Source organism: Sinohyriopsis cumingii, chromosome 4 (assembly GCF_028554795.1).
Source record: "Sinohyriopsis cumingii isolate HCF-2022 chromosome 4, ASM2855479v2, whole genome shotgun sequence".
NCBI lineage: Eukaryota > Metazoa > Mollusca > Bivalvia > Unionida > Unionidae > Sinohyriopsis > Sinohyriopsis cumingii.
In genome coordinates this window covers 41167917-41190351 of record NC_142964.1, presented here as the reverse complement: position 1 = coordinate 41190351, position 22435 = coordinate 41167917, and the positions used below count along the sequence as shown (strand labels likewise).

At 35.9% G+C, this 22435-nt stretch overlaps 1 protein-coding gene across 2 annotated transcripts in view; it reads right to left on the bottom strand.

Moving 5' to 3' along the window:
- The window catches only part of LOC149801038 (long-chain fatty acid transport protein 2-like), a 61496-nt gene extending 47254 nt beyond the window's left edge, over window positions 1–14242 (bottom strand). The window contains exons 1-4 of one of the 2 annotated variants that reach the window (XM_089955078.1): window positions 14016–14242; window positions 13834–13870; window positions 7334–7750; window positions 1903–2013 (exon numbers count right to left, since the gene is read on the bottom strand). In XM_089955078.1, coding sequence (XP_089811204.1) covers window positions 1903–2013; window positions 7334–7706 — 484 coding nt within the window. In that variant the 5' untranslated portion in view covers window positions 7707–7750; window positions 13834–13870; window positions 14016–14242. Of the gene's footprint in view, window positions 1–1902; window positions 2014–7333; window positions 7751–13833; window positions 13984–14015 lie in introns of those variants that run through there. The other variant, XR_016420576.1, reaches the window with a different exon arrangement.
- Window positions 14243–22435: the final 8193 nt, after the last annotated feature.

The following is a 22435-nucleotide window of genomic DNA, read 5'->3' as shown; positions in this document are numbered from 1 at the left end:
TCTATAAAAAAAGCCGATAACTTATTTTTACATTTTATATATTTGGTAATTCATCCATTGCAATTCAGAAGATGGTATTGTCTAATTGGACAAAATCCATTTTTCCAATTTTAATAGGTGCTAAAGACAGTGTACTGTAGACTAATTCATAGTGATTTTTAGTACAAGGGAGCAGTCATTTTTGTTAGCAGTGTGCTTAGATCATGTACAATTTCCATAAGGACAATATCCACAGAGACCGCTCCAGTGGCCTAGTGGTTAGAGCATCCACCTCGGATACGGGAGGTCGTGGGTTTGATCCCCGGCCGAGTCAAACCAAAGACTTACAAAAATGGTACTAACAGATGCCTCACTAGGTGCTCAGCATTAATTAAGAGGTTAGTGTTAGGACTGGTCGGCCTGGTGTCAGGATAATGTGGCTGGGTGGGACATCATGCTACATGTCTGCAGCATGATACCTCAGTGCTAGACATCACTATAAAACTGCCACACTGCAAACATCATAGCAATATGACTGAAAAGTTGTTAAAGCTACGTTAAAAATCCAAATCACACACACACACACACACAATATCCAAAGAAATGTCAGCCACATTACATCAAAGTAGCATAGAGATATGCCAACATTCTCTCCACTGTGCCTGTTTTAAATGTAAACAACTTCACCTTACATACGTCACTCTCTCAAAAGTACATAATACTTTGTGAGCATCCCCAAAACAAAATGTGAGCAAAATAATCATGATTTTGAAAATTAGGATATTACATGCTCATTATTTGACAGAACTAACATTTTCACCTCACGCTTAGTCGAAAATCGGGCTGCACCTTATAAACACAAAAACATGGCATGTGTCATTAGTTATTCAGTCAATAAATCTGGGCAGTTCTTTTGTAAACAAATATATTTATTATGTAAATTCTATAAAGGAACCATTACTATTTTAAAATCATAGCAAAATCAAGATTGTGAGACACAGCAAGCATGATGTCTGTCTTTGGCAACAGTGGCTTCAGTTCAATGTTAAACTTTTGACAACTCAAAACTACTTGTTAGAATTTGGTAAACTTGCTACACCTAATATTTAGGAAGCAGAGTCTATTCATATTTCACAAAAGTGAATTCCGATAACTTGATGGATGGGTGGGGAAGGCCTTGTCTTTTCAGTCTTTTATGAGCAGACACACCACACAATGACACAGGACATGGTTTAAGAGGCCGACATAACGTTGCTATATTAAATAGCACACGGCAATAATTCAATGATAAGATCTGATAACTTTGTAAGAGATCAGGAGATAAGATTTTACACCTCCATGGTATATTGCATTTTTTTTATATAAAGATTAATTACAGAATACTAAGGAAAAGATTATGACCCAAAAAGCTGTATGCAGCTGGATAATTAAGGGCACCGTATGTCAATGTCTGCCATGCTGACTTAGCAACCCACATTTCTAATCATTTTTGGACATGCCTGTCAATTGCCAATTTCTTTTACTCTTAAAATTTATATTTGAACTTGAAGATGACCAATAAAAGATTTCAGTCAAATTCATAACTGTCAACCTACTAATTTGCACTTCGCCTGCTTTGTAAGCTGAGGGTGCTCACTATAAAGTGGGTCACTGGGTCAGTATACTTAGCCATGTTACCATTTTCTAACCTAGTTATGATAGAGTTTCTTACTATGAAATAAATGTACATAATGATGGACTTTGCACTTCAATGGAATCTCTGTCCATCCACACTCAACTGTCACATGCCATGCCATAGTTAACATACCTGATTAGGAGGACTTATACATTTTTGTATTATAGCTTTTATTATCTGTATTACTTATAAAAATTACTTATAGCTGTATATGATTTGTAGTATGTGAGCACCAACTCTATCCTTACCATGCCCCAGAATTAATGCTTTGGCTTCACAGGCCCTGACTGTGTGTAGCAATGGCTTTTGACGCACATTATAATTTAGAAATGCTACAGCAATTCCCAGCTTCTGGAGACCTATAGAACAAAACAAAAATTTCTATATTTGATTTCATTTTAAAATTGTTGTATTACTAATAAAATTTAAGACCAGGCAATGATGAAACTTGATGGATATCAGGGACAACATATGATATAGGGACTGGAAACTATAGAAAGCTGTTAGATATCACCTATTCCCTTTTATATGCAAACAAGGCTCTCTGTTATCCACTGTGCTACAATATTATAGGCAGAGATATTGAGATGAACTTGCCCATAGGTCAGGACCTTGCCATACTTACCTAGGTAACAGTTTGAAATTAGCTGTGGCAGTGTCTTGTTGAAAATCAATCTTTATTTTTAATCTCCTTTCCCTCTTTAAGATTTTATATTTTGCTAATATTAGTACCAAAAAAACCATCAGCTTTTCCCCTTCATTCTGATTGAAGTGGTGTAGCAATACTATAGTCTGATAATACAAACCCGTTTGTTTGTACCCCCTACCGATTTAAATAATGGAAACCTTTAATGTGATAAAAAGTGCAAAGAGCTTAGTCAATTCATTCAATGATTTATAGTTTCTAACCTGACTCAGAGTAGAGTGGCCCTAACACCATCATCTTATAGGAATTTCATGCTTAATGGAAGTTTTCAGTATAATAGACGGACATGCTCGGATCCATTTCCAGTTTCTGGACAAGTCCATTTTCAGCAATGGGGTGTATCACAACTACAACTGTACATACATAAGTCGTCTGCTTCTGATATTTACAATGTCGAATCAAGCAAAGGAAAATAATGACAACTATAAATTTGCTTTTCATGTGGATTTAACAAGCGGTTTAATTTCTATGTTCATATATGCAAAGGGATATAATTCCAAACTTTCAACGTTATGTAATTTACGCAATTATTCAGCAGTTGCTGAACAGGATGAACTACGTCATTATGTTGTCTGATGGAAATAAACTAGCCTATAGTGTATGCACTATGGCACCGTGTTAGTATGGAAAGTCTGTTAAGCATGAAATGGTGCAGGGGATGCCAGTATTAGTGCCATTCTGGCCACAGTCAGGTTAGAAATTATAAATTAATGATTCAATTGACTTAGTTCTGTGCAGTTTTTATCACATTAAACACTCGTTTTTGAAATCTGTAGGGGGTACAAACAAACGGGGATGTAGAGTTAGACTACAGGATTTTCAAGATGGCCATTATGATATAATAGATGTCATAGCAGAACCATTTTCATTTAGAATCAACTTTGTTTGAGGTCTTTTGGTGACAACCACATGTCAATATGACTTTCTATTCAGGACAAGTAGAAATAACAAGATTTTTATGATGGCTGTTGTGTTGGCCATACTGGATGTCAGATCATCACCATTTTCATTGAGGACCAGACATCACAAATAGACCCACCAGATAGGATTAAGTGTTTTAGTGAAACCCACATCTTAATACGACCATCCATTCAAGAGTAGCAATTAAAGGGTTTCAAAATGTATGCTGTGGTGGCCATATTGGACATTTCAGTGAAGCCATTTTCATTTAGGACCAATTAAACATAAAAAAAATCTTCTGGTGAAAACAGCATGTTGATATTACCATCAATTTTGGAGTAGTAGTGTTAATAAGAATTTTAGGATGGCTGTTGTGGTAGCCAAATTAGATGTCTGAGCAGCAGCTAGACCTTGGGATGAATATTCCTTTGAAATCTCATGACAATTCTATAAGTACTTAAAAAGGAGTAGAGATAACAAACTTGTGTCAAAGGACAAAGTGACATTGGATGACATAGTACCAGAGAAATATGTTCACTGGAACACGTATTAAGATAACTCTTATCAACAAATATGGTTAATATTAAAACATGTGGCTGGTAGAGTGTTCAAAAGTCATACCAATGCCTATACTAAGTGAATCAAGGGCCCTAACTTTTTGATATTGTCAAAATCCACAGATCATCAGTCATATAAGATAAGATTAAAGATGAATTTTTCGAGCAAATTTGACCTTAACTTTTAACCTTTTAACCCTATGGTCAATAGGTGTCTTCCTACTCCAAATGAAACCATTCGTCTAAGTTTAGTCCAGAAAAGAATTATTATTGTCTGAAAACCATCTGTAATCTGTAAGTTACAGTGACCCTGACCACTGACCACAAAGCTCAATAATGTTCTTCCTTACCCCAAATACAAACCAAAAACAATGCCTGGTAACTGTACAAGAAGAATTTGAGTTATTGTGTAGAAACCATTTTTTCCTCATGTAAATGCCTCAGAATACCATGAGATGGAATTGCCCATGTGATGAGTCATTGACTTGGTCTAGCATTAGCAAGTAAGTACTTGGTCTTTCTCTCAAGTTTAAAGTTTTTTGTGATAGGGTAATAGCATGTTATGAAAGAACTTTGCTGCAGATTCTCAGTTAGCATAGTGAGAATTTCCTCTATGTTAACATAGTGAGAATTTCCTCTGTGTTAGCATAGTGAGAATTTCCTCTACGTTAACATAGTGAGAATTTCCTCTGTGTTAGCATAGTGAGAATTTCCTCTATGTTCACATAATGACAATTTCCTCTGTGTTAGCATAGTGAGAATTTCCTCTATTGTTTTAAAGATTGTTTTCTACCCATCTCTACACTTCACTGATTTATCATTTTCAACTGCTGTGTCCCTTGTACAGTTTTGCACAATGATAGAGTCTGATCAAAGGAATCCTATCAATAAGGGAAATTGGATTATTGCAAGAAATACTGCAAAACACAGTCAAGAAACATTTAGACAATAAGTCCAAAGACTTCTTCATCATTGCTGCAAAAAAATGCAATGATTCCCAAGGGGAAACAACAGTGCAAAATGATAGCCCTGTAGTGGTGTCTAATCTAGTTGAAAACCAGTCTATGGATAGAGGCTACACCATTACGGTCAGCAAAAAGTCTGTCATGCAACTGTGAACTTTCCCCCGAATTCTAGTGATAGGCTGGCTGTGAGAGAAAAAGTATGACACTTGCATAACGGCAGTGCCCAAGTGAACATCTGCTCCAATGACAAAAGGCCCATGATCAAGTAATGTGGGAACATCAGCTTGAAATGCTAACAAATTTGTCAGCTACTGTAACAACTCTGAAGTCCCAGGTTGACAAACATAGCAAAAGAAACCTTGGTAGATAGGCCAGGATTGTATGAACAAGCACAGAAATGTGCCCAGAAGGAAACAGTTGAACTTTACAGGGAGAGTTATTTTTATTCCACTGGTGAGGTCAGTGATGAGGATGCAGATGATTATGAGACAGCCTTTATGATTTGTTGACATTACAACCAAATTTAACTCTGAACACAAAAAGAAATGACATTCTCAAAGAACTTTTAAAGTTTTATGCAGTACACAAATGGCATGACAAACCATTCAAAAGAATTTGGCACAAGTTGTGAAATCAGTATTCTGGACCCAGGTATCTCAGGATAAATCAAAGGACTTGAGTGAAAAATGTTAAAGGCTACAAAACTGCCACAAGGGTTAATCCTCAGATTAGGGAAAAATGAACAAACATACCAAACAAATTGATGCAATTTAGCTTCAAAAGTTTCACGTAAGTGTTGCAAAAGTTTGTGTTCCCCGTCTAAGGCTCATAAATGAATTACTGCAAAACAACCTAAATGGCCTCCTATTAATATAAATAAGCTGCTTGCAGAGGCTGGTGATGTGCTGTAGATGCTTTCCTCTGGATTTTGTTATAGGTCTCAAAAAAGGAAGAACTCGTCAAGCCTGATCTTCATTATAGTAACAGTCTCTCTGTGGAGCTCAAAATAAGGTCATAGACCTCCTGTGTGGAGACAACCTGTCCTCAAAGTCAAGAATATTGCTGATACTCAGCAAAAGGGGGAATAAAGTGTTGGGAAAGTTTCAGCTCTGAAATAGTGGAAGAAAGTCAAATTATAAAGATGCTCTAGCAGGACCCAATCTTTTTTTATTCAAGATAGGGACCAGGTCTCTGCCTATTATTGGCAACCATACCAATGGCAACCATAAAATCTCAAAATGAGGAAACCTTATACCTCTGGCAAGATTTGTAAACAAAGGCAGTGTTTTTTCTTCTACAAAAGCTATAAGTAGCAGTTTTCCTATTCATAAAAGCAAAGTTTATTTTCCTGTCCTTTTGCAGAATCATCTAGAAACTGATTTTGTTCAGGCAAGTTTTGTCAGTGTGCCATAAAATGACAGAAGATAACATCTAATACACAGAGTTTATCTACTCTGAAAGATTATAGATTTGAACTTGAATTCAATAGCAGTCCAGTCTAAACTTATATTCCTTAACATAGAACATTTTCTGACAACAAATCCACATTCATTACAACAAAAATTGATAAATTGCTGAATATGGGAGAGAGACTGAGAGAATACATTTTGTATATGGATAGTATTTGTCCAACATATTCATTAGAGAAAAAACATGATGGAGCCATCTGGGTTACACTTAACCTGTATGCTTCTAATGCACATATTTTTTGTTATAATACTACACCATTTCAAAATGGAGTCTTTTAAAAACAGCACTGACCATGGTTCACAAAGATTCTTAGTTTGCTTCAACTGACCTTAATGAAGCATATTACTCTTTCCCTGTTGAGACTGCTTTTTGCATATAATTATGCTTTCACTGGAAAGAAATGTTATCAACACACTTGCTTATCAAATGGACCGGCATCTGCACCACTGGCATGCACCAAAATCTGTTTTTTCTTACTTACATAAGATCAGTTATCTAGATGTTGTTTACCTGGATGACAGTCTACTTCAAGGTTCAACATACCTAAGGGAACACATCCCCATTCGTCAGCAAAATTAACTTCATGCATATCCCACCCTGCTGTTGCTTCCTTAACGCTTCCAAGGCAATCATGATGACTCATCATGTAGCCAATTCCATTTCATGCGATTCCTCAGGCACTTACAGATTCATAAAATCCCAAACCAAACTGCAACTTTGTTAATTAAGTCTTGTTTAATTGTTACCTTTTTTTTTAATTCAGTCAGTCAGTGTCCTTTATCTTTGACCTATATTCACCCCAAAATAGAGGACTTTACAAAGTTAGGTAGCTGTAGATAGTGGGCACTTCAAGTTATCTTGCAGAAACAGAATTGGTAACAGATGGACTTACAGACTGACATTATGCTCTGCAATAATGGTAGGCAAATAAAAAGTGGACATTAGGTTTTTCAATGCAAAGGATGCTGTTTTAATACAACTGTCCTGACACTGATTACTACTAGTAGTTGAGCTTGCATTTTTTTTTTCTCCAATTATTAAATTACCAGGTAATGATTTTGTCTCTTTGCACTATACCTACCTAGGAATGTCCATACAAATGCTGGTTCATTCACCATCATTATTGCTATAGTATCACCCGTCTGTAAATTCCACTGAGAAGCCACATGAGCAACTTTGTTTGCCTGCTGATCAATGTATTCGTATGTATATACCCTGTCCTCAAACAAAATAAATGGTTTTCTGGGTACCCTTGCTACATCTTCCTCAAACATTCTGATTAAATACCGCTCATTATCAACATCATGCTGAATTCTTATGCCCGCTTTCTGTCCCTGATGAAGGCAAATTAAATCATCTTCAATCCAGGCAAATGTCTTTTTTAACTCCACCACTGAGTTTCCTTCCAATCCCACAGTACCTAGATCGAACCTTTTTGCTACTATGGAGGTCATTTTCTTAGTATATCTAAACTCACACAGGTGCCAGCTATGCTCAACTGGAAGCAAAAAAGAAAAAGATCAATTACTGTGTTCTACTTTGAACTTCCAGTGATACTCAAATTTTAAAATGCAAAGCTGATTCTTTTCTGCAAACATTTTTACATTTATTATCTACAAGCTAATTCATATCAAGGAATTTATTGATTTTATTAAAAGTTAAATCTGAGTTCTACTTAATCCTATTTTTACGGGTCTGAAATATTTACAATGGCAGTCATTTCTGATTGACCAATTACTCGATGAAAACATATATGTTAAATTTCAATTCGAATTTATATTACGGTGGAAATCTGAAGTGTACAAAATGAAGAAAACACAATGTAATGGTGATTTGTTGGAGACGTTAGCTCTTGGGTCATGTGATTGTTTCAGATTCTTACCGTCTTTAGATCAGTCTAGTTTAATATGATTAAAATCTTATCCTAAGGATCAGATATTATCCATAAATTTTTCACTATATTTCCACAGAATACTTTGCTTTACCTGCTGTAAGGCTTCAAGATTACAAATTCTCATTCATTAGAGTAAGAGAAATAATGCGACCTACTTTTAAGGTTGTCACTGATAGTGCTCAGGTGAATGCACTTATCAAGTTTGATAACTATGCATACATGCCATTGTCTAACTGTCAGAAATATCAAGTTAATGTCAAAATTTACTGTCTATACACGCTCATAAGTTGACTCAAACTACAAACAACAAAAAGATCCTAATCTGCTGTAGCATAATGAACCTGCAGATCAGGGTCTATTTTGTTTGTTCTTCTGATTACTCCTATCAAACTGAACAGACCCTGATTTGCTGGCACATCATATGCCAGCAGATCTGGGTCAGTACAGTTTGCAGTTGGACTTGACTTATAAGTGAGTATATATGTGATTATACAGTGATTAAAACATGCTGAGTCAAGGGAAAAAACGTGTCAAAATGATATCAAACAATCCCCATTTAATTACAATCTTTTGTAATGATTGTCAAAGATTAAGCCTGCCAGGTAAATGAGATAATTGCCAAAGTGTAATTATGACAAGACAGTGCTATGCTGGATCTATCTTGATACTTAAAGATGAAATTAATTAGCTTCTTTTCTCTTCCATTGATGTTACACCAGCACATCTCAGTTGTAATAATTTTTGTCTCATATAAGTCTCCATACCTTGGATTGGGATGTATATGTTTTCATACAAGTCTCCATGCCTTGGATTGGGATGTATATGTTTTCATACAAGCCTCCATGCCTTGGATTGGGATGTACATGTTTTCATACAAGTCTCCATGCCTTGGATTGAGATTAGTACATGTTTTTATACAAGTCTCCATACCTTGGATTGAGATGTACATGTTTTCATACAAGTCTCCATGCCTTGGATTGGGATGTACATGTTTTCATACAAGTCTCCATGCCTTGGATTGAGATGTACATGTTTTCATACAAGTCTCCATACCATGGATTGAGATTAGTACATGTTTTCATACAAGTCTCCATACCTTGGATTGAGATGTACATGTTTTCATACAAGTCTCCATGCCTTGGATTGGGATTAGTACATGTTTTTATACAAGTCTCCATACCTTGGATTGAGACGTACATGTTTTTATACAAGTCTCCATACCTTGGATTGAGATTAGTACATGTTTTCATACAAGTCTCCATACCTTGGATTGAGATGTACATGTTTTCATACAAGTCTCCATGCCTTGGATTGGGATTAGTACATGTTTTTATACAAGTCTCCATACCTTGGATTGAGATTAGTACATGTTTTTATACAAGTCTCCATGCCTTGGATTGAGATTAGTACATGTTTTCATACAAGTCTCCATACCTTGGATTGAGATGTACATGTTTTCATACAAGTCTCCATGCCTTGGATTGGGATTAGTACATGTTTTCATACAAGTCTCCATACCTTGGATTGAGATTAGTACATGTTTTTATACAAGTCTCCATACCTTGGACTGAGACGTACATGTTTTTATACAAGTCTCCATACCTTGGATTGAGATTAGTACATGTTTTTATACAAGTCTCCATACCTTGGATTGAGATTAGTACATGTTTTTATACAAGTCTCCATACCTTGGATTGGGATTAGTACATGTTTTTATACAAGTCTCCATACCTTGGATTGAGACGTACATGTTTTTATACAAGTCTCCATACCTTGGATTGAGATTAGTACATGTTTTCATACAAGTCTCCATACCTTGGATTGAGATGTACATGTTTTCATACAAGTCTCCATGCCTTGGATTGGGATTAGTACATGTTTTCATACAAGTCTCCATACCTTGGATTGAGATTAGTACATGTTTTTATACAAGTCTCCATACCTTGGATTGAGATTAGTACATGTTTTTATACAAGTCTCCATACCTTGGATTGAGATTAGTACATGTTTTTATACAAGTCTCCATACCTTGGATTGAGATTAGTACATGTTTTTATACAAGTCTCCATACCTTGGATTGAGATGTACATGTTTTCATACAAGTCTCCATGCCTTGGATTGGGATTAGTACATGTTTTTATACAAGTCTCCATACCTTGGATTGAGATTAGTACATGTTTTCATACAAGTCTCCATACCTTGGATTGAGATTAGTACATGTTTTTATACAAGTCTCCATACCTTGGATTGAGATTAGTACATGTTTTTATACAAGTCTCCATACCTTGGATTGAGATGTACATGTTTTGATACAAGTCTCCATGCCTTGGATTGGGATTAGTACATGTTTTGATACAAGTCTCCATACCTTGGATTGAGATTAGTACATGTTTTTATACAAGTCTCCATACCTTGGATTGAGATGTACATGTTTTCATACAAGTCTCCATGCCTTGGACTGAGATTAGTACATGTTTTTATACAAGTCTCCATACCTTGGATTGAGATTAGTACATGTTTTTATACAAGTCTCCATACCTTGGATTGAGATGTACATGTTTTCATACAAGTCTCCATGCCTTGGATTGGGATTAGTACATGTTTTTATACAAGTCTCCATGCCTTGGATTGAGATTAGTACATGTTTTTATACAAGTCTCCATACCTTGGATTGAGATTAGTACATGTTTTTATACAAGTCTCCATACCTTGGATTGAGATTAGTACATGTTTTTATACAAGTCTCCATACCTTGGATTGAGATTAGTACATGTTTTTACACAAGTTTCCATACCTTGGATTGAGATTAGTACATGTTTTTATACAAGTCTCATACCTTGGATTGCTTAATATGTTTTTATCTACTAAAGGTATATAAATGCATATTAATTTTGGATGGATATTAAATATTACAAATATATGTGCATTTTTAAGTGTCAGATTGGTTCATCTTCACATGTAAAATATGTGTTATCAGGAATGGCCCACATTTCTCAACCAAGATTCTGTTAATGTTGGCCACAGTTTTAACAAAAATAGGGATTGAGATATATATTCATCTATTCAAGAAATCTAAATTTAATTATATACTGATTCGTGAATTTTATCTCCTTTATTAGTATGAGCAAGCGTAAGACCTGCAATGGTAAATGACATATCTGATAGATCAGAACATAGCATTTTGACATAGGTAATTTCTCTCACCCTATGTCCTTCACTGCATGTGAAAGATTTTTATTTCTGATAGTCTTTGGTATACTGAATATAAACACTTTTCATTATTTACCTACCATTTAAAAAAAATGTATATTTAATACTTTATCACTGAAAATGCTGCAGCTGTATTTACTCACACTTACAATACAAGCATACACACTCCATCTCTCTTTCCCCCTCCCCTCTCTCTCTTTTCCACTCAAAATGTGCATGGCAACCAGACCAAGTTAACTACAGCTGACAGCACAAACATAGCAATAACTGGAAGTGCAACTTTTATGTCAAAGATGCAGCACTGTCCACAAGATAATGGCATAGCTCCTATACCAGAAATATCAGAAATTAAGAACCAATTTCTCCTAAACATAAAGGACTAATAATACTCATATTTTACACTGATATAATAAACAAAATGAAGTCTGTTGCCTGACTGCATTTTATCCCTTAATAAGGATTTTCCCTTCATTAAAATCTCCATTTGAAAGGGTCGGAGTTCAAATCTTACTAATGAACCATACTAGGTCTACTACCATGATGTGTTCTTGGGCATGGCACTTGACTCCATCTGCCCCAACACAAAATGACCAATTGTGTTGCTGTACCATACGCATCAAAACCAATGCTGGTGTTAGGTACTACTCATAATGTTGAGCCTATCATGTATTAAAAGTAGTGCAGTGTGACCTCAATTTCCAAGTGGTGAGTAGTACTCATGACGATGAAAATATCAGGAACTATTAGTAGCTCAGAGTGACCTCCATTTGCTAGCTGCAAGCAGTACTCATGATGATGAACCTATCGGACTAAAAGCGGCACACTGTGACTTACATTTAATGAAGGTCAGTGATCATGAAGATGATGCACCTATCATGTATTAAAAGTAGCTCCAATGACCCTACATTTACTAGAGGTGAGTAGTACTCATGGTGAAGTATCAGGTACCAAAAGTACTGTATATACTCATATATAATCCAAATAATTTAGGAAACAATAAAAGCCTGGAAGAAGGGAGGATGGGTTATCTGCAGGACAAGGGCTAAACAAGTATATGTAGTTCATTAAGACAAGATCACATGCCTAACCTGAACCCCAGGACCTGTTGTACTGAAACCCATTTGAATAAGAAAATTCTTTCAGATGGAGTAGCAATAACTGAATTTTCAATATGACTAGACTTATAGATCAGCTTATCTGCACTGGTAATGCACTTCTTTAAGTTTTACCAGTTCAATGGCTGGGGATGATGGCTTGTATATGAATGGGTTCATAAGCAAATATGTAAAGTGAAGTAATAAAGGTAGCTCATTGTGACCTAGATTGCTAATGGTATGTACTAATCATGACAACTAACCTATCAGGTATTAAATGTACTAGCTTTGTGAAGATTAAGTAGTACTTATGATGATAGACCCATCAAGGGTACTACAAGTAGCTCAATCAATGACCTACATTGACAAGCAAATAGTAGAACCCATAATGATGAACCCATCAGGTATTGAAAGGCTCAATATGATCTCCATTTGCTAATCATGAATGGTACTCATGATGACGAACCTGTCAGATATCAAAAGTACACGTAGCTTTTAAAAACAAGTAGCTCAGTGTGACCTCCAGTTGCTCCTGGTGAGTAGTATTTATCGTGATGAACCTATCAGATACTGAAAGTAGCTCTTTGCAATCTCCATTTCCATGTGGTAATACTTTTGATGATGAACCTATCAGGTACTATCAGAAGCTAAGTGTGACTTACACATACTAGTGCAGAGTAGTACCCGTGATGGTGAACCTATCAGGTATTAGAAGTAGCTCAATGTGACCTATATTTGCTTATGAAGAGTAATATTATGTTCATGATGATGAACCTATCATGCATTAAAAGTAGCTCAGTGGGACTTACATTTACAAGCGATAAGCAGTGCTAATATCAGGTACAAAATGTAACTTCCATTGACAAGTTTCAAGTATTACTGTACTCATGATGATGAACCTATCATGCATTGAAAGTAGCTCAGTGGGGCCTACATTTACAAGCGATAAGCAGTGCTAATATCAGGTACAAAATGTAACTTCCATTGACAAGTTTCAAGTACTACTGTACTCATGATGATCAGAATCTATCATGCATTAAAAGTAGCTCAGTGGGACCTACATTTACAAGCGATAAGCAGTGCTAATATCAGGTACAAAATGTAACTTCCATTGAAAAATTTAAAGTACTACTGTACTGGTGGTGATGAACCTATCAGGCATTAAAATAAGTTAATTGTAATCTCCACTTGCTTCAGTAAGTACAGTAGTCATGCTAATGAATGTATCAATCAAGTTCACTGACTTCACAAAATGGAGCAGTTCCAGAAAAAAGTGAAATACAAAAACTACATATCTACCATATAATGACAAATAATACCAGCATATGAGAGAGAGAGAGAGATGGGAAGAGAGAGAGGGTTATAGACAGACATGGGGCTTACCTGAACAAGTGAACAAGTACTTTCACACTGATCATGCCTGCAACACAGAGGTTATGGTTTTATGACATTTCAAAATTGAGAACAAATTATCATGTAGGGCAGTGTGTATCGTTCTATCAACACAATGAATCAACCATCTCATGTATATCAATCCACTTCAAGATAAGAAAAGGTAGCCTTACCTTGCAGGTGCTAAGAGAACTGACCCAGTAAGAAGTCATCATACTACCACGTGTATATGAACAAGTACAGGTCTCTCTTAAGTAGAGCAGAAAATGTAGAGTAAGATAAAGCTGCAGCACTGTCTGCCAGGTCAGTTTTGTGTACAAAGTGAAATTCTTGCTTGACCATTTGTGATGGAAATATTCTTAGATGTTCATAAAATAAGAACACTTTAAACCAGCTGCTATTATAAGCAAGTATTTATACTTCTCATTTCTTTTTTTTAAATCATGTACCGAGTATCATTATGGTCCCTGAATGTTATAACAATATTTCAACTGTTTGTTTTAGAGATTTTTAAATCACATCAAATACACATTTTTCCCAATAAAAAGTTTACAGAAAAAGGTGTCCGATGCATTTTGTTGATGATCCAGGCTACTAAAATTGAAGAGGAAATTACAAAAGGGCACCCGGCAGTACATTAACTTTAATTGGGGCCTGTCAGATCTCGATTTCGATTCTGATTGATGGCTTTTACAATGTACTTACTATTAAATTCCTACTATATTTTAATGTTATGGGCGTCATTTACCCAAATGCCTGCATTAAGACACAGCATTTACTTTTTTGAAGATTCATTATTAAGTTTTTTGTGGTTTATTCAATAAAATAGTAATTCTTTCAACATAAATTTTAGGGGTCCAATGCATTATACATGCCATGTATGTTTTTTTATTAACTCGAAGCATTCAGCTTTGGTATTACAAAACTACACTCATATGAATGAGAATTTCAATTAACTGACAAACAAAATCACACAAGTAAAAAGATACACCAAAGAAAATTCCTTTTCATGAAGATGAAATACTACATGGAGCTCTGCAAACCTCATTGAGGATTTTTACAGTATCATAGTTACAAACCTCATTGGGGATTCATACAGTATGAGTTACAAACCTCATTGGGGATTCCTATAGTATGAGTTACAAACCTCATTGGGGATTCCTACAATATGAGTTACAAACCTCATTGGGGATTCCTACAGTATGAGTTACAAACCTCATTGGGGATTCCTACAGTATGAGTTACAAACCTCATTGGGGATTCCTACAATATGAGTTACAAACCTCATTGGGGATTCCTACAGTATGAGTTACAAACCTCAGTGGGGATTCCTACAGTATGAAACCTTTCTTGACAGATGATAAAAGTTATGCCCTTGAAATGCTTAAGATGCAGGATGTGCCTGTGGCTTCACTCCCTGTCTTCTATCCCACAGATAAACCCTTATGAACTTGTTTATACCCCCCCCCCACCACCACATTTCTGGATCTGCCACTGTCACTGAATGTGATTTATATGCTACTTCTAAATTAGTACAATGTTTTTTTGTGGGTCAGTCATAGGATTTTTTCTGTGAGGATTAAAATGTGATTACAGTATTTAGGGTCTAAACTAGGTCAACATTATTTGTTTCATTTACTGTAAATTGCACGAGTGTTTGATTAAACTGAAATTAGGAGTGTAACTGAATTCCCAAACCCTTATAAATATGCCATACACTCTAGCCAAGTTTATTCAATACATCTTCATATATTTTGCTCCATAATCAATTGGAAGTGGTCATTCAGAAGAGCCCACTATATAAGTTAGATGTTCAGCTAGCAATAATCTACACTTAAGTAAAATAAACATTTCAGTTTAAAATCATTTAAATTAGCATTATATGACTCACGTGAAAAGGGATTAAACAGAAAGGAAAAAACCTGAAGTGATAAAATAACTTGAAGAGCAAGAAAGAAATTTTCTTCACTTGCTGGTAAAAAAAAAAATTAAATTAAATTACTGGTAAAATACACTTTAATGCACTTCATTTCTTTTTCATGTAAACAATTTTCTTCACATAAAGTGAACATAAGAATTCAAGATAAAAAAATAGCTTGCCATACTCTGACCTTATTATTCTGTGATATTTTTTTATGTCATCAATATTTAGCATGAAAGTATAAATGGTATTGTTATCTTTTCTTTGAAATTTTGTTAGAAATGGATTAAATTATGTGAGTAATAAGTCTAAGGGAGGGATGGCATCGATTGTCAAAGTGGCATGTAATATCTCCATTTTCTTTTTCTTAATTCATTTTGCATTAAATTATGTGAGTAATAAGTCTAATCATCGATTGTCAAAGTGATATCTCCATTTTCTTTTTCTTAATTCATCTTGCATTAAATTATGTTAGTAATAAGTCTAAGGGAGGGATGGCATCGATTGTCAAAGTGGCATGTAATATCTCCAGTTTCTTTTTCTTAATTCATCTTGTATTAAATTTAGTCTTTTTTTGGTATCATTTAAATACAACATAAATTTTCGCCTCATTGCACAAGCTTTAGGATTTTAACTGCAAGGGTCACACCCAAGGTTTAAAACAAGGGCAAAATTCTGCCTTTAAAATAACTTTAACTGCTTTCTGTCACAACTTTCCAGCAGCTCTATTTTATGCATTTCTCCATCTTCCATTCAATCGAGTCTTATTACGTATCAAAGACAAGTTATATAAATTTTCTTTTGAGTGTACAAGCTTTAGGAAAGGGAAATTTAACTGATAATGATCGTATTCAATATTTCAACACAAACATAAAATTCTGTATTTAAAATAACTGGAGCTGCTTTTCCATCACAACCTTTTATGCATTTCTTCATCTTCACTCAATTAAGTCTCATCCTGCATCATTTAAAAAGCTAATTTTAATGTAAAGAGGCATATCCAGGGTTTAAGGACAGTATTAATGGGTCTAAACATCAGCAAAAGCCTCACTTTTCTGTCTGGTGATAATGAAATATCATGCATATGTCAGAAACAGTGCTTATATCACCACTCCAGTGGCCAAAGTGGTTAGAGTATCTGCCTCGGATGCAGGAGGTCGCAGGTTCAAACCCTGAACAAGAGATATCAAAGACTCATAAAAATGGTACTAGCACCTGCCTCGCTTGGCACTCAGCATTAAGAGGCAAGTGTTAGGACTGGTTGGACTGGTGTAAGGATTATGTGACTGGGCAGGACATGATACACCTTGTCTGCAGCATGATGTCCCAGTGCTTGATCACTATAAACTGCCATACTGCAGATATTGTAGAGACATGACTGAACAATTGTTACAGCTACATTCAAAATCCAAATCTCACACATACACACACAAAAACACACACAGAGAAACAGTGCTGCAATGTATCTTTAAAAATATCTTTATCAACTGAATTCATAGTACATGTATTATCAAAATAATTTCACAAAGTCTTGACTTATAAAACTCATCACTGTTAAAACTATTGCCCTATAAATGCTTGTTTAAAGTGTAATGACCTGTTACTAGTATACAAACATTTACCATATATACTCACTTATAAGTTGAGTCAAACTGCAAGCTACACAGAATCTGATCTGCCTTAGCATAATGCACCAAGCTTTACTGATTACTCCTAACAAACTGCATAGATCCAGATCTGCCAGTGCATTATGCAATAGCAGATCTGGGTATTTACAGTTGGTCTTGTCTTTAAGCAAGTAAATATGGTAACTTAATTTGTGTATGATCATACTACTGTATGTAAATAGTATAAAGACAATGGGGGAGTTGCCTATCTGTGTTATATATGTCTCTGATAATAATAATAATAATAATAATAATAATGAGGACTTTGTATTGCCTAATCTTTAGAAGTTCAAAGTGCTTTAAAACATTTGACAACACCTATAAGATAAAAAACATAATGATATGATTACAAACACAAACACCATGAAATTAGAAAACATAGAAAAAACATGCTGAGAATATTTAAGGTAGGAACATTATTAGGTCTTTAAGTTTGCTCTTGCAGTCGAAATAAGTGAGTTTTGAGAGCCTTCTTGAATGTGATTACTGTGTCTTTGTGTCTATGTTCAGTGGGCAATTCATTCCACGTTGCTGGGCCCTGGTATGCAAAAGAATGCTCTCCATATGACTTTGTTTTCATAGTGGGAATAATGAGTATACGATTGTCAGAAGAGGAGTGCAAGTATCTTGCTGGTGTGTACACATGGGTGAGGTCGGATAGGTATGATGGACTAGAGTCCATCATTGAAACGTAGCACAGAGAACAAATTTTGTGTTTGATTCTGGATTGAATGGATAGCCAGTGTAGGGTACAGAGCAGCAGGTAGGTGTGCTCTGATTGTGGGACTCTAAGTATGATCAGAGCAGCTGTGTTTTGAAGTTTTTGAAGTTTCTGGAATAGATAGTGAGATGAACCAGACAGAATTGAATTACAATAGTACAGTCTTGAAAGTAGTATTGAACACACAAGTGTTTTAGTGGCATCAACTGAAAGATATTTGCGAATTGAGCTGATGCGACTCAGCTCATGATATGCAACCTTGCATATGTTCATGACATGTTGGTGCAATGTGAGAGTACTGTCCAGAGTAACACCTAGGTTCCATACTGACTGTGTGAATTTAATGTTGGTGTTGCTGATATTTATTGTTTGAGGTAAAGGATGTGAATGAGAAAGTCTTTGTGTTGCAATCAGAATGGCCTCAGTTTTATCATCATTCATCTGCAGATTGTTACATGTCATCCATGATTTCACATCAGAAATGCACCTCTCTACACCCTGGATGGTAGCATCAACTTCAGTTGGGTGGCTAGATTTGTATATTTGGGTGTCATCAGCGTACAATTGGTAAGACACTGGATGATGATCTATGACACTTGAGTGCAGCTGAGTGTATAGAATGAAGAAAACAGGTCCAAGAACAGACCCCTGTGGAACACCACAATATAGATCAACTGGGCTGGAGTGTATTCCATTTGCAGACAAAATCTGTGTCCTGTTGACCAAGTAGGACTTGAACCACAGTAAGGCTGTATCATGGCCTATTGTGTCAAATCCTGCAGACAAATCAAGGAGGGTGAGGACTGTAATCTTTCTGCTATCCAAAGCAGAGAGAATGTCATTAACTACTTTTAGAAGAGTAGTTTCAGCACTGTGGCAAGGGCAATATGCAGATTGTATATTGCTAAAAAGACTGTTTGAATTCAGATGAGATACAAGCTGGGATAGAACAACCTTTTCTAAGATTTTTTTATATGAATGGGAGATTAGAAACTGGGTAGTAGTTCTTTAAATCGTTATGGTCTAGTGTTGGTTTCTTCAGCAGAGGCTTTACAATAGCAGTTTTGAAAAATGATGGGAATTCCCCGGATGAGAGAGAGGTATTAATAACATCGGTTAGTGAAGGCAATACTGGATCTAAGTACTCAAGCAGTAGTGATGTTGGAATTTGATCAAGTTCACATGACTCTGGTGCACTCTTCATCAGGATTGTACATACAAAATCCATAGAGACAGGTTCAAATGCTGCTAATGGTTGCGGCTAAAATTCTGTATCCCAACTGTATGGTGACGATGAGTCAATTGAAATCGTGGTGTCAAGCTTATCTCTAATGGTTTGTACTTTGTCACGGAAGAAATCTGCAAACATGTCCGGAAGGTCGACAGGAGAGAAGGTAGTTGGAAGTGATGTAGATTTATTCCTTGACATTAGCTTGTTAGTAATCTCGAAGAGCTCTTTGCAGCTGGAACTTTCCATGATCTTAGTAGTATAGTGGGCTGATTTCGCTGCATGGACTATATTTGTGACATTCTTCTTAGCGGCGTCATAGATTTGCTTATGAATAATGAGTCTGGTGGAAAGCCAAAGCCTTTCAGCTTTACAGTGGTCTCTTTTAGCAGTGCAAAGTTGGTCCCTAACTCTGCTATACCATGGAGAACACTTTTGAATTGATACTCTGCACTTGGTAGCTGGGGCATGTTTGTCGAACAATGAATGCAGGCAGTTATTGAGTTGTTCTGCTGTAGGAGGTAAGCAAGTTAATGTTAGGTTTTCTTGGATGTCATGCATTAGTCTGGTTCTATTTATCATACAGAGGTTTCTCTTAGTAGCAGATAAAGGTGGAGGGTTAGGGACTGATACGTCAAGATGGCATATAATGCAGAGGTGATCTGATGCAAGTTCATGGGATACCAGGGAGGACCGTAGAATATTATCATCAGGTCTATGAAGAATCCAGTCTAAAATGTGACCATGTTTATGGGTGGGTTGGTGAACTGACTGTTTGAGGTTGAAAACATTAATGGAATATACGAGTTTTGATATGACTGCACTAAGCTCATCAGGGACTAAGAACTATATATGAGGTACCTGGAGGGAATTTCACTGTCTGAATCTTCAGCTTAAAATTCCACAATTAACTTTATAAATTTTTATGCAAACATTCAACACTGCCATTTTTAAAGGTAAATGTTGCTCCTCAAAAATGAAACAGCATGCAAGCTTAAAACTGGGAATGACTAAACTTATGAATGCTACTTCTTCTATTCTGTGATACAGAAAAGTGTGTGTGTGTGTGTTAATTGGCACATAAACAGAATATGGGCTATACAGTGCTGCATGTGCCAAAAAAGGTAAAGGAACATACATGTACCTTCATTTCAAATATCATTAAGAAAGGTGGATCCCTCAGACCAAAATAAAGGATTCAATCATAAGATAATTAAAAAGTTAACTCTGTTGCAAAAGTAACTAAGTGCTTTATAAAACAAAGGTAAAGGCATAAAAGGGTAACATACAATTCTTAAAACACAAGGTCAACATCATCACAATTACATCCATCACATAACAAACACACTGCCACCATGTTTGATGGTACATAGTGCCTGTTCTTCATCCTTGAGTCAGCAAAGAAAGAGATAAAAACCACAAAATTCCAACTGGCACTTGTATACACAGAAATAGGAAATTACATATATATCCCACCAAATTCCAACTGGCACTTGTATACACAGAAATAGGAAAATATCTATATAACCCACCAAATTCCAACTGGCACTTGTATACACAGAAATAGGAAACTACCTATATACCCCACCAAATATTCTGGTACGCAAATGAGCCCCGACAACCAGAGATAATGAAATCATGAGAATCTCAAGGCTCTCGGAAAAAGTTTGTTTATGGGACATATTTTGTAAACCATACTGGTTCATTATTTCATTATATACTGAAGGAACATGTAACTATTGAGTGGAAGCCAGATATGGCCAATGACCTGGCTTTTAGAGACTTTACTGCTTCTGATTCAGGGGCCCTGAGCAGAGAAGTGATTTAAAGCACTCGCCTTTACCAATCACTGTTATCTGAGACACCTCTGTACTCATCAGTTTGAGTTTTGGGCTCTGCCTATGTGAGAATGATTGCCAATGGCTTCCCACGGGTCCGTGATTCTACCAGCATTTCTTTCCAGGTTCTTCCTCCACCAGTTATACAGGATAGCCATATGGTCTCACTGGACAGTTTATCTGGTGAATTTTCATCCAACAATGACCAATTACAGAAAAATGAGAATAATTTTACACTGAAGATACAAATAAAAACAAACTAATGATTTTTGTAGAAAGCATACATGTGAGATTTTGACTGCAGTAATCAGGTTAATTCCTGATGCAACTGGTGGTTTTTATACTGAACCAACACTGCCACCAACCCCTAAATTTTACATTCATTTTTGACAAGAAATAGCTATTTTGAATATTTTTCTGTGAGAAGGCAGCTAAAAGAATCAGTATGTGCCTTATGCATGAATAAAGTTCACTAGTACTATAACAAATTAGCATACTTTTCATCACCCCTCAACCATCTAGATTTTTAGATATTTACCTCTGTAGCAGACACACATAAATACGTAAGCCAAGTCGACAGCTCATTTGCAGCCCAAGTTACGCATCTCCAATGCAAATCTAACTGTGACAGGCAGTCACCAACAAGCCAACCTATTTCCAAGCCTAACTCAAAGTAAATCTGAACCACATTATAGATTTAGCTTATGTGTGAATTTATAAATGCTAGGCTTGTGATAATTAGGTTCATGCCTTCTACCTTAAAAATTAGGGGGGTGTCAAAATACGATCCAGTGAGACCTATACAGCCTATCATGTGCTGAAAATGGTGTTAAGCCCACAACAATAGCAACTACCACTGATTCAGTGACACAATGATATCAGAGTAAGTTCACATGTGCGTAGACCAACAAGTAGTTCTTCACTTTCTGACATTACTGATGGTGGAGACCCATGGTGTCAGGCATTATTTGTGCTGGTTTTCAGTCTCCTAGTGACAGATTACTGACCACTCACTAATAATTAATAAATTTATTTTGACCGAACTTTGTATGCAGATAAGCAAAATCCCTCTTGTTTTGACCCATGACATTAAATCCTTCAGGACAATCACTATTTTAGTATTAATCTGTGTCAGAACAGAACACCTGTGTTGTGACAAATTTTAAATAGCCAATACATGCATGGAAGCAAGCAGCCTGACAGTCCAACACAGGAGTC